The following is a 16,280-nucleotide window of genomic DNA, read 5'->3' on the forward strand; positions in this document are numbered from 1 at the left end:
CTCTGCTTTTGGATTACAGAATATTTGCAAAGGCCGGGGTGTGGGGGGCGGTGGGGCAGGGAAATGTTCACAATGCCACTAGAGACTTTAAATCACTGTCCCTGTCTCCCCAGCTGATGAAGGCCCCAAATCTGCCAGTTACCATCACTTTTCAGCCACTGCTGAAGACTCACATAATTAGGCAGTCTCAGTCTCTTCTTATGCCAACACTTACCCAATTCCTTCCTTCAAAAACATCTTTCTCATCAGTCACTTTTCTTACTATTTCTCTTCCCAATAACCTTTCATTTCCTTCTTTTTCATGGGTTCCTAAATCCACAGTAAAACTGGCTGACTTGTTTTCTGGATTTGCACCCTGAGTTTCAGAATTCTGTTCACTTTGGAAGGTGCCTGGGTCCCTCAAGTTGCCCAGGAGATTCCACAGTACCCTTGACTGCTTCCTCAGAGACAAGTGTAAAACTTTCTAGAGGGAGACACTTGTTTTATAAACACATAGTATCATGTGATACACTAGTTCTCAAAAGATGATGCCAGGTCAGCAGTGACAGAGTCACTTGGGAACTTGTTAAAAATACAGATTCTCAGGGCCCACCCCAGACCTACTGTAATAGAAGAAACTCTGTGGTGGGGCCCAGCAATCTGGGTTGTTTTTTGAGCTGGGGGTTGTGCTATATTGCCCAGGCTAGGCTTGAACTCCTTGGTTCAAGCAATCCTCCCACCTCAGCTTCCTGAGTAGCTGGCACTATAGGCAAACGATCTGTGTTTTAATGAGTTCTCCAAATGAGTCTGATGCAGCTAAAGTTTGAGAATTGCTATTATAAATTATACCCCTTATATTTTCACTTACTAAAATATTTTGGATATTATTTCATATTAGTACTATAGATCCTCTTCATTGTTGCTTATTTTTAGTTATTAAACCTTTTTCTTATTGTGAAGTGTAACATACATTCAGAAAAGAGCATAAAATATATACCTTAATATATCTTAATGAGTCATTATAAAGCAAACTCTGGTATCATCTATTCAGGTCAAGAAATAGAACATCGGCTGGGTGCGGTGGCTCATGCTTGTAATCCTAGCACTTTGGAAGGCCAAGGCAGGAGAATCGCTTGAGCCCTGGAGTTTGAGACCAGCCAGGCAACATGGTAAAATCCTATCTCTACAAAAAATAAAAAAATTAGCCAGGCCTGATGGCATGTGCCTGTAGTCCCAGCTACTTGGGAGGCTGAGGTGAGAGGATTGCTTGGGGAGCAGAGGTCACAGTGAGTCGAGACTGTACCACTGCACTCCAGCCTGGGGGACAGAGGGAGACCCCGTCTCAAAAAAAAAAAAAAAGAAAAAAGAAATAGAATATTGCCATCTCACTAGAAGCTTCCCAGGGGCCCCTTTCTAATCACAATTCTCTGGGAAGAGTGGCAACCACGCTCTTGACTTTTATGGTAGCCACTTCATTGCATTTATTTATGCTTTTATCACCTAAACATGCATCCTCAACACCATAGTTTCATTTTGCCTGATTCTAAACTGTACATAAGGGGAACCATGCAGTATTAACTCTATAGCTGCCCTCTTTTGCTCAACATTGTTCATGAGATTTATCCATTTTGCTGTGTGTAGCTGCAGCTTGTTCATTTTTTGTTGCTGTATAGTATTCCATTGAATAAATATAGTACAATTTATCTGTTCTACTACTGATGAACATTTAGTTGTTTTGTGTTTGGGGCTATTCAAAATCATGTCGCTATTACCATTCATGCACATGTTTCCTGGAACACGCTTGCTTGCAAATCTATGGGTACATTCTAGAAGTAGAGTGACTAACTCAAGCTGGCTTGCTTAGGAGTTTCCTAGTTTTAGCACTGAAAAATCTCACATCCCAGGAAACCCCTCAGTCAGGCAAACAGGTATGGTTTGTCACCCTATCACCTAGCAGTGCAAATACTGTGTCATAGGATACAAATTATTGTCAACTTTACTAGATAATACCAAACCATTTTCCAAAGTGGTTGTACCAGTTTTCATTGCTAAATGCAATGTATGGGAGTACTGATTGTTCCACATCCTCACCATCACTTGGTGTGGTCAGTCTTTTTAATTTTACCCATCCTAGTGAATGTGTTGTGCTACTTCACTGTGATATTAGTTTGCACTTCCCTGTAGACTAATGATGGTGAGCACCTTTTCATGTTTATTGGCTATTTAAATAATCTTTTTTTTTTTTGTGAATAGCCTGTGCAATACTCTTGCCTGTTTTGTACTGGATTATCTCTCTTTTTCTTAAGAATCTGTAGTAATTCTTCATATATTCTGGACACGGACCATTAGTGGGTTTTATGTGTTTTGCAAATTACTTCTACCTATCTATGTGACTTGATGATCTTTCATCCTCTTAATGATGTCTTTGAATGATTTGAAATTCCTAATTTTAATGTAGCCAAATGTATTCAATGTTTTAGAATTGTAAGTACTTTTTGTGTCTTATTTGAAAAGTCTTTCTCTACCCAGAGGTGATAAAGGTATTGTTTATATTATTTTCTTTTTCTTTTTTTTGAGACAGTGTCTCGCTCACTGTGTCACCCAGGCAGGAGTGCAATGGCGCAATTTCAGCTCACTGTAACCTCTGCCTCCCAGGTTCAAGCAATTCTCCTGCTTCAGCCTCCCAAGTAGCTGGGACTACAGGCACACGCCACCATGCCTAGCTAATTTTTGTATTTTGATTTTTGTGGAGATGGGGTTTCTACATGTTGCCCAGGATGGTTTCAAACTCCTGAGCTCAAAAGCAATCTGCCTGCCTCAGCCTCCCAAAGTGCTGGGACTACAGGTGCATGCCATCACGCTCAGCTAATTTTTTTTTTTTTTGGTATTTCTAGTACAGACGGGGTTTTGCCGTGTTGGCCACACTTGTCTTGAACTCCTAGCTTCAAGTGATCCACTTGCCTTGACCTCCCAAAGTGCTGGGATTACAGACATAAGCCACTGCACCGGGCCTAAAGGCTATATTATTTTCTAAAAGCTTTACTGCTTTGCCTCTCATATATTTACTTCTACAGTGCTTCTGGAATTTAGTTTTGTGTATGGCATGAGGCAGGGATTAAGTTTTATTTTTGTCTCCATATAAACCACCATCACCACTTACTGAAATGACCACCCTTTCTCCAGTGCTCTGTAGTGCTGCCTCTGTAATGCATCAAGTGTCCATATATGCCTGGGTCTATTTTCGTCTCTATATCCTGTTTCATTCACCTATTTTCCCTCCATTTTTCTATCTGCTATTTCTATCTATCTATATTTCTATATTTCATCTATATTTCTATTATTCACTTATCTATTTTTTATCTTAATAACTGCAGTTTTATAATAAATATTGATAGAGCAAGTTTGACCACCATATACTTTTACAAGAGAAAATTGTCTATTCTTCACCTTTTTCATCTCCCTTTTTGGGGGGTTGTTCTTGATTTTGAACCAGGGTCTTGTTCTGTCACCCAAGCTGGAGTGTAGTGGTGTGATCATAGCTCACTGCAGCCTCAACCTCCTAGGCTCAAGTGATCCTCCTGCTTTGGCCTCTCAAAGTGCTAGGGTTACAGGCCTAAGCCACCACACTTGGCCTCCATTTGTTCTTTTAATGGTTGCAAAGTATTCTTTTGTATGACTGTACCCGATTTTATTTTATTTTATTTTATTTTATTTATTTATTTATGATGGGGTTTCACTCCCGTCTCCCAGACTGGAGTGCAATGGCACAATCTCACCTCACTGCAGCCTCTGCTTCCTGGGCTCAAGTGATTCTCCTGCCTTAGCCTCCCAAGTAGTTGGGACTACAGGTGCATGCCACTCTGCCTAATTTTTGTATTTTTTGTGGAAGTGGGGTTTTGCCATGTTCCCCAAGCTGGTCTTGAACTCCTGAGCTCAAGCAGTCTGCCCACCTTGGCCTCATAAAGTGCTAGGATTATAGGCATGAGCCACCGTGCACTGCCCAGATTTTATTTAACCAATTATTCACCTCTGTGCATAATGCTACAGTGAACATTCTTCTTCTTCTTTTTTTTAATCCTAACTACTAGTCCACCAGGGTGAACATTCTTATAGATACGTCTTTGTGATCTTGTGTGAATGCTGAGAGGATATCCTCTGTATTCGCTGCCTACAATAGCTAGCCTCTCTACTCCTCTTGACCAAGTCCCATTCTTTGAAACTTTGCCCAAATGTCCCTTTCTTTGATAAAACCTTTGCTTACTCCCTAGCAAGTCAGTCGCTTCTTACCCTGAGTTTTCACAGTCCCTGATGGTCCCCACTGCTGTACTCATCACATCCTACTATGGTGGTTTCTTGTCATTCTCCCTTAGCAGACTATCAGCTTCTAGAGTGTGGGAGAGGAGAGGTGTTTTACTCATCTTTGTGCTTGGTGCATTATGGGCATTCAGCAAATAATAATGAATAAATTAACACAGGAATGTAGGAATGAATGTATTACAACTAGCAGTCAAATGAATTAGCACAGAAATGTAGGAATAAATGAACTCATCCTGGCAATTCAGAAAAGACACCTTTCTTTCCTGACCTTCCAATTCTGTTAGTTAACTGTATGTAATACAAATGCATTTACTTACATTTTTTGTTTTTACATCTCAGAGCTTATGAGTTTAAAAAAACTTTCCGCTTCATAACTATGTTTGTAATTTTGATATTGTTGCTAATAAATTGAAAAGATAAGACGTGGAGAAAGGAGGAAAGAACAGATAAATCAACGGCAAAAGGAGAGAGATTTGAATCACACTTACCTGTAACAGGCTTAGGTGGTTTGATCTTCATTATGTAAACTGGCAGACTCAATTTAATGTCTCCTTTAAAACAAGCATTCGTATCCTAAAATAAGGAAAAGGCATAGTTAATAAGCCAAGAGAATAGAGGAAATAGAATAATTAAAAACACTAATTTTAAAAGAAAGTGGAAAAGGAGGGGAAAAAGAAGAAAAAGAGATAGAACAAATAGAAAGTAAATAGCAATATTGTAAAAGTAAATAGCAAGACTGTAGATTTAAACCCAAACACATAAATAATCACATTAAGGCCGGCGGTGGCTCAAGCCTGTAATCCCAGCACTTTGGGAGGTCGAGATGGGCGGATCACGAGGTCAGGAGATCAAGACGGTGAAACCCCGTCTCTACTAAAAAAAAAAAAATACAAAAAACCAGCTGGGCGAGGTGGCGGGTGCCTGTATTCCCAGCTACTCGGGAGGCTGAGGCAGGAGAATGGCATAAACCCGGGAGGCGGAGCTTGCAGTGAGCTGAGATCCAGCCTGGGCGACAGAGCGAGACTCCGTCTCAAAACAAAACAAAACGGAACAAAAAAAATAATAATCACATTAAATGCATATGGTCTAAATAACCCCAATTAAAAGGCAGAGATTGTCAGACTCTATAAAAAGGCTAGACCTTGGTGACATACACTTGTAGTCCCAGCTACTCTGGAGGCTGAAGTGGGAAGAACGCTTGAGGCCAGGAGTTTGAGGTGGCAATATGCTATGATTGTGCCTGTGAATAGCCACTGCATTCCAGCCTGAGCAATATAGCGAGACTCCATCTTTGAAACAATTTTTTAGAAAGGGCAAGACCAAACTATATGAGGTCAAAAAGAAACTTTTTTTTTTTTTTTAGACAGGATCTTGCTCTGTCACCCAGGCTGGAGTATAGTGGAATAATCACAGCTCACTGCAGCATCGACCTTCTGAGCTTAAGCAATCCTCCCACCTCAGGCTCTGAATAGCTGGGATCACAGGTGTGCACTACCACACCCGGCTAATTTAGTTTTGCAGAGATGAGGTCTCGCCATGCTGCTCGGGATGATCTTGAACTCCGGGGCTCATGTGATCCTCCTGCTTCTGCCTCCCAAAGTAATGGGATTACAAGTGTGAGCCACCACACGTGGCCAAGAAATTCATTTTATGAAACACTATCTGAAACCATAGGGAAAAAGAAGAAACTCATTATATTAAACATAATGACACAAATATGTATAAGAACAAAAGTACAGAAAAAGATGTATCTTGCTAAAATGAATCAAAAGAAAGCTCGGGTGGCCATATTAGTATGTGACATAGAAGAATTCTGAACAAAGAATATCAGGAATCAAAGGGTCAGTAAATAATGACAAAACAACGAATTCATCCGAAGACAAAACATTCCAAATCGTTAAACATCTAATTACAAAGCTTCAAAATACATGAAGCAAAAATCTGTAAAAGTGAAAGAAGAAAAAGATAAATCTACAATCTTAGAAACTCCTTTTTCAATAAGTACAGAATAAGTAAACAGAAAAGCAGTAAGAATATAGTAAGGGTATAAAAGGAAAAACAGGAAGGAGATAGAAGACTTGAATAGCCTAACCAATAACAGCTTTATTGGTCTTGAAACATCCTTTTCAAGTGCATATAAACATTTACCAAGATAATCAACATTGTGGGAATAAAACAAATCTAAATAAACTTAAAATAATTCAAATATATAAAGTATGTTTTTGGATCACAATTGATTTTCTTATCACAATGGATTTTATGAGAAGCCCATAAAAAAAAGCTATCTGTAACATTTCCAATATTTGGACACTAAATAACATACTTCTAAAAATCTACTAGTCGGCCGGGAGCAGTGGCTCACGCCTATAATCCCAGCACTTTGGGAGGCCAAGGTGGGCAGATCACAAGGTCAGGAGTTCAAGACCAGCCTGGCCAAGATGGTGAGACCCCGTCTCTACTAAAAATACAAAAATTAGCCATGCGTGGTGGCAGGCACCTGTAATCCCAGCTACTCAGGAAGCTGAGGCAGAGAATTGCTTGAACCTGGGAGACGGAGGTTGCAGTGAGCCAAGATTGCCCCATTGCACTCCAGCCTGGGTTACAGAGCGATATTCCATCTTGGAAAAAAAAAAAGAAAGAAAGAAAAGAGAAAAAAGAAAGAAATTAGAAGAGGAAACTAAACCCAAAGTGAGCAGAACAAAGGAAATAATAAAAACAAACTGGAATCAGTGACATAGAAAACAGAAAAACAATAGGGAAAAATATAGGAAACTAAAATCTTGTTCTTCTGAGAAGATGAATAAAATGGACAAACCTTTAGCCAAACTGATTAAGAAAAAAAGAGAGAAGACACAAATTATCAATATCAGGAATGAGAGGGATGACATCCCAATAGATTTTAAAGACAATGAAGGGATAATAATGGAATGTTATGAACCACTTGAAGCCAATAAATTTGACAACTTAGACAAAATGGACAAATTACTCAAAAGACACAAGGTACAAAAGCTTGCTCAAGAAGAAATAGGTAACCTGAATAGTGCTTTATCTATTAAAGAGGTTGAATTTGTAGTTCCACAAAGAAAGCTCCAAGACTAGATGGACACATTAGTAAAGTCTACTTAATATTTTAAGAAGAAATAATGCCCAGACTGGGCAACATATTTTTCTATAAAAATTTTTAAAAATTAGACAAGCATGGTGGCACACAACTGTAGTCTTAGCTATTTGGAAAGCTGAGGTGGGAGGATTGCTTGAGCCCAGGAGGTTGAGGCTGCAGTGAGCCATGATCATGCCATTGCATTCCAGCCTGAGTGACAGAGTGAGCCCCTGTTTCAAAATGAAAAAAGAAGAAGAAAAGAAAAAAATGTATAAACAAATTGATGAGTAAAAAAATGCAAGTTTATAAGAAAATATACACAGTATGATGCCACTTATGTAGAAAAAAATTCCATGAAGCAAAACTATATTTTTCAAAATAAATATAAGAATGTAAACATACACTAAAGATCTAGAAACACATCAACTGGGGCCGGGCGCGGTGGCCCACGCCTGTAATCCCAGCACTTTGGGAGGCTGAGGCGGGTGGATCACCTGAGGTCAGGAGTTTGAGACCAGCCTGACCAACATAGTGAAACCCTGTCTCTACTAAAAATACAAAAAACAAAACAAACAAACAAACACACACACACACACACATCAAGCTAATAATGGTGATTACCTCTGGAGAGGGCTGTTTATCTGAATTCCTGGACTTTTCTAAGAGTGATACATTCATCTATTATTTGTATAATGTGAAATATAATGTAACTTTTTTATTTTTATTATTTTTTGTGAGACAGGGTCTTGCTCTGTCGCCCAGCTAGAATGCAGTGGTGCAATCTCTTTTTTTTTTTTTTTTTTTTTTTGTTGAGACGGAGTCTCGCTCTGTCGCCCAGGCTGGAGTGCAGTGGCCGGATCTCAGCTCACTGCAAGCTCCGCCTCCCGGGTTTACGCCATTCTCCTGCCTCAGCCTCCCGAGTAGCTGGGACTACAGGCGCCCGCCATCTCGCCCGGCTAATTTTTTGTATTTTTTTTAGTAGAGGCCGGGGTTTCACCGTGTTAGCTAGGATGGTCTCGATCTCCTGACCTCGTGATCCACCCGTCTCGGCCTCCCAAAGTGCTGGGATTACAGGCTTGAGCCACCGCGCCCGGCCGGTGGTGCAATCTCGACTCACTGCAGCCTCCACTCTAGGGCTCAAGCCATCCACCCACCTCAGTCTTTTGAGTAGCTGGGACCACAGCCATGTGCCACCACAGCTGGCTAATTTTTTTTTTTTTTTTTTTTTTTTTTTAGACAGCTGTCTCCCAGCATGGAGTACAGTGGTGTGATCTCGGCTCACTGCAACCTCCGCCTCCCAGGTTCAAGCGATGCTCCTGCCTCAGCCTCCTAAGTAGCTGGGATTACAGGCACACACCACCACGTCCAGCTAATTTTTATATTTTTAGTAGGGATGGGGTTTCACCTGTTGGTCAGGCCGGTCTTGAACTCCTGACTTCGTGATCCGCCTGCCTTGGCCTCCCAAAGTGCTGGGATTACAGGCATGAGGCACCCCGCCTGGCCATTTTTTGTATTTTTTGTAGAGGCAAGGTTTCGCCACGTTGCCCAGGCTGGTCTCAAATTCCTAAACTCAAGAGATGCTCCTGCCTTAGGCTCCCGAAGTGTTGGGATTACAGACATGAGCCACCCCGCCTGGCCTAATGTAACTTTAAAAGGGAAAAAAGAAAGGGCTCTAGCGAGAGACTTCCATTTCAGAAGTTCACCACTACTCTACTGACATGCCTGGGTCCTCCAAGAGCCATGCCTTCTGAAGACGGTGGTGTGTTCCTGGTCTCAGAGGAAGAGCCAGGAAGCTCCAGGAAACCTGCTCTGTTCTCTAAGGTATTCCAAAACAAACACAAAATCCCCAAGTCACTCAGCTTGATGAATCAGGCTGTTATTTTGGTAGGGGCAAATCCAGGATTCATGGGACGCTTTTTTAAGAAAGACAGAACTATAAACACAAAATGCCCATAGCCACTGTAATTCCATCTAATATGGGGGAAATTGTGACAGAGGAAATCTAGAGTGAAGACATAGTGATATTAAGTGATTACAGTTAAAATATGTTACCTTTGCTAATTTTACAAAAATGTATAACCATATGCACACATTGCTAGGGCCCCTTCCAGGGGCCCAAGTGAGGGGCCCTGAAATTTAAGCTCCCTTAACTTCAGGTAAACCCATGTCTGGCCAAATGACTTGGGTCAACTATTCTCAGGGTCGGGAGGTCATCTTCAATGAATATGAGGCATAAGATTAAGTCACTGAGAATTGAAAATAGTGCCCAGGTGGAACATTTTACTAGCATATTTGACATTTAAGGTAAATTTCAAGTAAAAATAAAAATCTTGGGCCCAGTGTGGTGACTCATGCCTGTAATCCCAGCACTTAGGGAGGCCGAGGCAGGCGGATCACCTGAGGTCAGGAGTTCAAGACCAGCCTGACCAACATGGAGAAACCCCATCTCTACTAAAAATCCAAAATTAGCCGGGCGTGGTGGTGCATGCCTGTAATCCTAGCTACTCGGGAGGCTGAGGCAGGAGAATCGCTTGAACCTGGGAGGGAGAGGTGGCAATGAGCCAAGGTCGTGCCATTGCACTCCAGCCTGGGCAATAAGAGCAACGAGAATGAAACTCCGTCTCAAAAAAAAAAAAAAGAAAAAAAGAATTAATAATTTTTAAAAAATCTCTAAAATGCAAACTTAAGTCTCTCTGGAGATTTTATTTAAAGTTTCTTACCATTTCTAACTGATCTGCAGAAATGAGACCAAGGGTGTTCTGAGGAGAAAAATGAGAAATTAATTCACAATAGGTTTGATGTATGTTTACCATCCCCTTTAATCTTCTGGCATGCTCTCTCTTCCCCTCAATTACTCTTGTGAGTGAATTCATGCAATAGATATAGAGGGCCAGTATTTCTGTGGACCTCTGGCCTGCAGAAATTCAACACATGATCCCTATTTTCCAGGATTTTAAAAAGTAGTTGGGGAAATAGGAAATAGTTAATAATAAGAGGAAATCTGAATGAATAGAGTTGAGGAGATCAGTCAGAACACCATTACAAGAATCTAAATTGAGGCAAATATTTCTGATTGGCAAAACGTAACAGTGATGTTGAGAATTACATTTAAGTAACTCTAAATATAATTCATAGTAAAAGAACTATCACTGTAACTGGCATTCATTGGCTGCTTCTTGGTGTATGAAAAAGAAGTGAATTATGGTGAGAAACCATCCTATTCAAGGTGCTTTTCCTATTTGGATAACAAATTAGTCCAAACAAAAATATATCTTTTGAGCACCAAGTATGATACTACGGAATTTGTTGATAAAAAGCAAAAGGTATGGTCTTAACAATCTAGAAATTTATTATCCATTGAAGACAAGAGGATTTTCATGTATAACAAGATAACTAAAAACCTAGGTAGTAGGTGAGAGGTGTCAAAAAATGGGTACAAATAATAACATTCTATAATAGCTTAGAGGAGGAAGATCTCTGGGCTAGTAACTTTCCCAGGGACATAGGACTACACTCCATTATGAAGACATTCACTGAGGAGAAAGGCATTTATTCAAAGCCACTTGAGCTCAGCAGTGAATGTAACTCTCAATCTTGGTCTCCTACATTAATAATTTCACTAATTAATTTAGCACCCAATACAATGTGTTTTAAAGGGGTGCTCAGTTAATATCAATATATTCATGTTGGTGGTTTAAAAGTAAAAATAATAAGCATACACTGTATAGATAAGCAAATTAAGTCTTAATATTTACTGAGTAACTACATTTTAAAAACACAGCAAGCACAGGCCGGGTGCGGTGGCTCACGCCTGTAATCCCAGCACTTTGGGAGGCCGAGGCGGGCGGATCACGAGGTCAGGAGATCGAAACCATCCTGGCTAACACAGTGAAACCCCGTCTCTACTAAAAATACAAAAAAATTAGCCAGGCATGGCGGTGGGCACCTGTAGTTCCAGCTACTCAGGAGGCTGAGGCAGAAGAATTGCTTGAACTCGGGAGGTGGAGGTTGCAGTGAGCAGAGATCGTATCACTGCACTCTAGCCTGGGTAACAGAGTGAGACTCAAAAAACAAAATAAAAAACAAAAACAGAAACAAAAAAACAGCACAAGGCCCAGGCATCATATATAAATAAACTGAAATGGTAGACTTTCTACTTTCTAAGGATAATAGAAAATATATATATATATTTCTGTATATTGAGAACAACCTTTTTATATCATAGTCTGGAAAATTTAATGGAATTTGAGGCATGAAAAGATTATTTCAGCCAGGAGGGAAAAAAGATTACCAGTGAAGCAGGAGTCAGAACAAAAGACCCTCCTTCCAGGACAAAAGACCCTCCTTCCAGAGAAATGCCTGGCAGTGGTCTCAGTGGAGAGGTAACTCCTAGACTAGAGAGATACTGAGATTCTCACTACTGAAGACACCTTTACTTTTTAATATCTTATTTTAACCAAAGGAAACTGACTTGGCAGACAGGAGCCAATATTCCTGTTGTCCTCTCTATAATAGCCCAGAGGCCTCATTCATCATAAATTTCCAAGGACTTGGGCTAGATGTGGGTCAGGGGTAGGGAGAAACATATCGGCTGAAAGCAGAGATACTTCCTACCAGTTGCAGCTGTCTGACTTTTTTCTTTGGATTTGAAGTGAGTTGGGGGTTCTCTACTTTCTTGAGCCAAGTCTCCTTGGGCAATTTATACACATCCAGCCAAATATCTCCGGCTCCTGCATTGGGAAACCAGAGAACCATTGAGCAACTGTAAGACAGCCACAAGTTTCCTCTGAGAAATGGCCTGTTTTCTTCTCAGAACTGCTGGGAAAGAGACCAGCCACTTCCGTAGCAGGCAACTTTGACACACTGAAGGAGAAGTAGTTCTGCAATGGTTATTGCAAGTCCTCATGCCCCACATAACTTTCCCATGGAGAGTTATCCCCTCAACCCACCATCACCTATCTAAGGGAAGCAGGGGCTTCTCACACTAACAGCACTCATGCAACATGATGTTTTAACCAAATTGCTCTGCCTAGCCCCCACGTTTTCTATGTTGCGAATGGTAAATTCCATTGACATTAAAAAAATATGGGGTCGGGCATCGTGGCTCATGCCTGTAATCTCAGCACTTTGGGGGTCCGAGGTGGGCGGATCACCCGCAGTCAGGAGTTCGAGATCAGCCTGGCTAACACGGTGAAATCCCATTTCTACTAAAAATACAAAAATTAGCCAGGCGTGGTGATGTGTGCACCTGTAATCCCAGCTACTCAGGAGGCTGAGGCAGGAGAATTGCTTGAACCCAGTGGATTCTGACCCTTCCAATGTCAGGTATTTAAGGAAGATATGCATTTTATTTACTTATTATTATTATTATTATTATTATTTTGAGAAGGAGTCTTGCTCTGTCGCCCAGGCTGGAGTGCAGTGGCATGATCTCAGCTCACTGCAACCTCTGCCTCCCAGGTTCAAGTGGTTCTCCTGCCTCATCCTGTGAAGCAGCTGAGATTACAGGTGCCTGCCAGCATGCCCGGCTAATTTTTATATTTTTAGTAGAGACAGGGTTTCACCATGTCGGCCAGGCTGGTCTCAAACTCCTGACCTGAGGTGATCTGCCCGCCTCAGCCTTCGAATGCTAGGATTACAGACATGAGCCACCACACTTGGCCAAGGATATGCATTTTATAATGCTTTATGTATTCAAGGAAACTTTTGCACCATCTGTACTGGTTTCCTGAGGCTGTCATAACAAAGGACCACAAACTGCCGGGCGCGGTGGCTCAAGCCTGTAATCCCAGCACTTTGGGAGGCCGAGACGGGCGGATCACGAGGTCAGGAGATCGAGACCATCCTGGCTAACACAGTGAAACCCCGTCTCTACTAAAAAATACAAAAATCTAGCCGGGCGAGGTGGTGGGCGTCTGTAGTCCCAGCTACTCGGGAGGCTGAGGCAGGAGAATGGCGTAAACCCGGGAGGCGGAGCTTGCAGTGAGCTGAGATCCGGCCACTGCACTCCCGCCCGGGCGACAGAGCGAGACTCCGTCTCAAAAAAAAAAAAAACAAAAAAAACAAAGGACCACAAACTGGGCAGCTTAAAACAATAGATGTTTATTCCCTCAGAGTCCTGGAGGCCAGAAGTCTGAAATTAAGGTGATCAGAAGACTACTTTTTAAGAAAAAATTTAGCCAGGATCCCATACCGTGGGAGAACAAACTTTCCCAGGTTAACATCTCCTCAAATATTGGTCAAAAGAATTCTTTAGGTACATCTTTCCCAATTCCAACCCTTCCTCAGACACACTCCTGTCAGTTACTGATTCTGTATGTGCTGCCTTCCTCCCTAGACAGGTAAAACTAAAGGCAAAATGTCAGTGGATGTGATCGCTTCAGCAGCACATATACTAAAGCTGGAACGATACAGAGATGATTAGCATGGTCCCTCTGCAAGGATGACACACAAATTCATGAAGCATTTCTTTTTTTTTCTTTTTTTTTTTTTTTTGAGACAGAGTTTCACTCTGTTGCCCAGGCTGGAGTGCAGTGGCCCGATCTTGGCTCACTGCAAGCTCCGCCTCCCAGGTCAAGCGGTTCTTCTGTCTCAGCCTCCCCAGTAGCTGGGATTACAGGTCCCCACCACCACGTCCAGCTAATTGTTGTATTTTTAGTAGAGATGGGGCTTCACCATGTTGGCCAGGTTGGTCTTGAACTCCTGACCCCAGGTGATCCGCCCGCATCTGCTACCCAAAGTGCTGAGATTATAAGCGTGAGCCACCACATCCAGTCCAGGAGGTGGTACTTCTTTTTTTTTTTGAGACGGAGTCTTGCTCTGTCACCCAGGCTGGAGTGCAATGGTGCAATCTCGGCTCACTGCAATCTCCGCCTCCCAGATTCAAGCGATTCTCCTGTCTCAGCCCCCTGAGTAGCTGGGATTACAGGTGTGCACCACCACGCCCGGCTAATTTTTATATTATTATATTTTTTTAGTAGAGACGGGGTTTCACCACGTTGGTCAGGCTGGTCTTGAACTCCTGACCTCGTGATCCGCCCGCCTTGGCCTCCCAAAATGCTCCTTGCCCGGCCAGGAGGTGGTATTTCTATCATTTCCCCTTGAGTGTGGTCTGGACCTAGTGACTTGCTCCTTACAGAGGATACGGGGGCGGGGGGGGAAACAGTAGCTCTACAGTGGAGAAACCTGGCGGACACCACCGCAAGTGATCAAGGTTAATATCAGAAGTAGTGAGTCACGCTGCTATAATGTATCCCTTGATATGATGCAATAAGAAAAGCAGGTCACCTCTGTTGTATCTTCCCCCAAATCCTTAACCCCAGTTGAATCATAAGAAAAATATCAGACAAGCTGAAATTGAGGGATATTCTACCAAATACCTGACTGGTACTTTTTAAAAATGTTAAGGCCTTGAAAAATGAGGAGAGGCCAAGAAACCATCCCAGACAGGAGGAGACTAAGGAGACACAATGACTAAATATAATATGGTATCCCAGATTGAACTGTGGAGCAAAAAAAAAAAAAAAAAAAAAAGATTAGTGGAAAAACTAGTGAAATTTAAAACAAATTCTGTAGTAAGAGTTAATTAATAGTACTGTACCAAAGTCATTTGCTTAGTTTTGACAAATGTGGTGTGGCCATGTTGAACATTAATACTAGAGAAGCTGGGTGAAGGGCATAAAGGAACTCTGTAATTTCTTTGCAACTCTTCTTTAAATTGAAAATAATTTCTAAATAAAAGGTTTGGAGGGACAAAAGCAATAATTTGGAAGAGATTGAAAATCTGAACCTTAACAGTCTTTGGTTAATCTTGCCTTGTAGGAGGAAGGCTGCAAAGTCCCCTCCTTGAGAGACCTCCATCTTTATACAGGTAGTTTGCTTGCTGGTATCATCCTGAAAACAAAAGAGATGTTGATAGAGTAGGCATAGCCTGCCAACAGAGAATGTATATCAGGGCTCTCTGTGGTTTGCACCCAGGAGCAGAGATCCTTTTAGAGCTTGGGACATGAAAAGATGCTTCAAACTGCTTCATACTTCTCATTTTTGTATAGGAATTGGACAAGATGGTATGCAAAGAAGTAGAACTCACTTTTCTATGTAAGGTTTTTGAACTTATTTCCTGGTCTCTTAAATACTCCTGGTGACTTCTGGCATACTATTGGATCTCCTGGTCAGGTGTGCAAACCCTAAAGCCTATACTGGCATCCAATTATTCAACTGAACTGAAATAAATTCTACATGACACTGAAAAATCTGGTAGTTGCTGGACAAAAGGCTCTATCTAGACTATGGTAAAGACTGAATGTAACCCTAGTATGAAACCTGCTCAAATTGTGGATAAGGTCAGAGAGGCTCAATGTGAATGGTTATGCTTTTTTTTTTTTAATTTTTAAAAATTTTAGGAGAGATGGAGTCTCACTTTGTTGCCCAGGCTGGTCTTGAACTCCTGGCTTGCAAGTGATCTTCCCAAGTTGGCCTCTGAAAGTGCTGGGATTATAGGGGCATGAGTCACCATGCCCAGACTAATGTATCTCCTAAGTCTCTTAATTTATATTAGCTCCCTTGTTTGTTTTTCTGTTTGCCATTTATTTGTTGAAGAAACCATGTCATTTGCCCTATGGAATTTTTCACATTGTGAACTGAACTGATTGCATCTCCATGGTTCCTGTATTTCCTGTAAACTGATAATCAGATCTACAACTTTGATTAGGTTTAGGTTCAATGTTTTGGGAAGAACATTCCACAGGTGCACTGTGTCCTTCCTACTGCATCATATCAGGAGGCCCATAATAGCTGGTTGTCTCTCTTTTAGTAATGTTAAGGTTGACAATTGAGAACAATTATCATCCTGACTCCTTTATTACAAACTTCCCCATCAGCCATT

At 41.5% G+C, this 16,280-nt stretch overlaps 1 protein-coding gene and 1 non-coding gene across 2 annotated transcripts in view; one reads left to right on the plus strand and one right to left on the minus strand.

The window, feature by feature from the left end:
• WDR93 (WD repeat domain 93) overlaps positions 1-16,280 on the minus strand; it is a 49,952-nt gene that overhangs the window by 16,213 nt on the left and 17,459 nt on the right. The window contains exons 5-8 of the mRNA XM_033189046.1: positions 15,211-15,289; positions 12,011-12,126; positions 10,117-10,155; positions 4,785-4,869 (exon numbers count right to left, since the gene is read on the minus strand). Coding sequence (XP_033044937.1) covers positions 4,785-4,869; positions 10,117-10,155; positions 12,011-12,126; positions 15,211-15,289 — 319 coding nt within the window. The remainder of the gene's footprint in view (positions 1-4,784; positions 4,870-10,116; positions 10,156-12,010; positions 12,127-15,210; positions 15,290-16,280) is intronic.
• On the plus strand, positions 13,767-13,873 carry LOC117071644. The gene has a single exon (XR_004432411.1). It is a non-coding gene; the product is annotated as a U6 spliceosomal RNA (small nuclear RNA).

Source organism: Trachypithecus francoisi, unplaced genomic scaffold (assembly GCF_009764315.1).
Source record: "Trachypithecus francoisi isolate TF-2019V2 unplaced genomic scaffold, Tfra_2.0 Lachesis_group3, whole genome shotgun sequence".
Taxonomy (NCBI): domain Eukaryota; kingdom Metazoa; phylum Chordata; class Mammalia; order Primates; family Cercopithecidae; genus Trachypithecus; species Trachypithecus francoisi.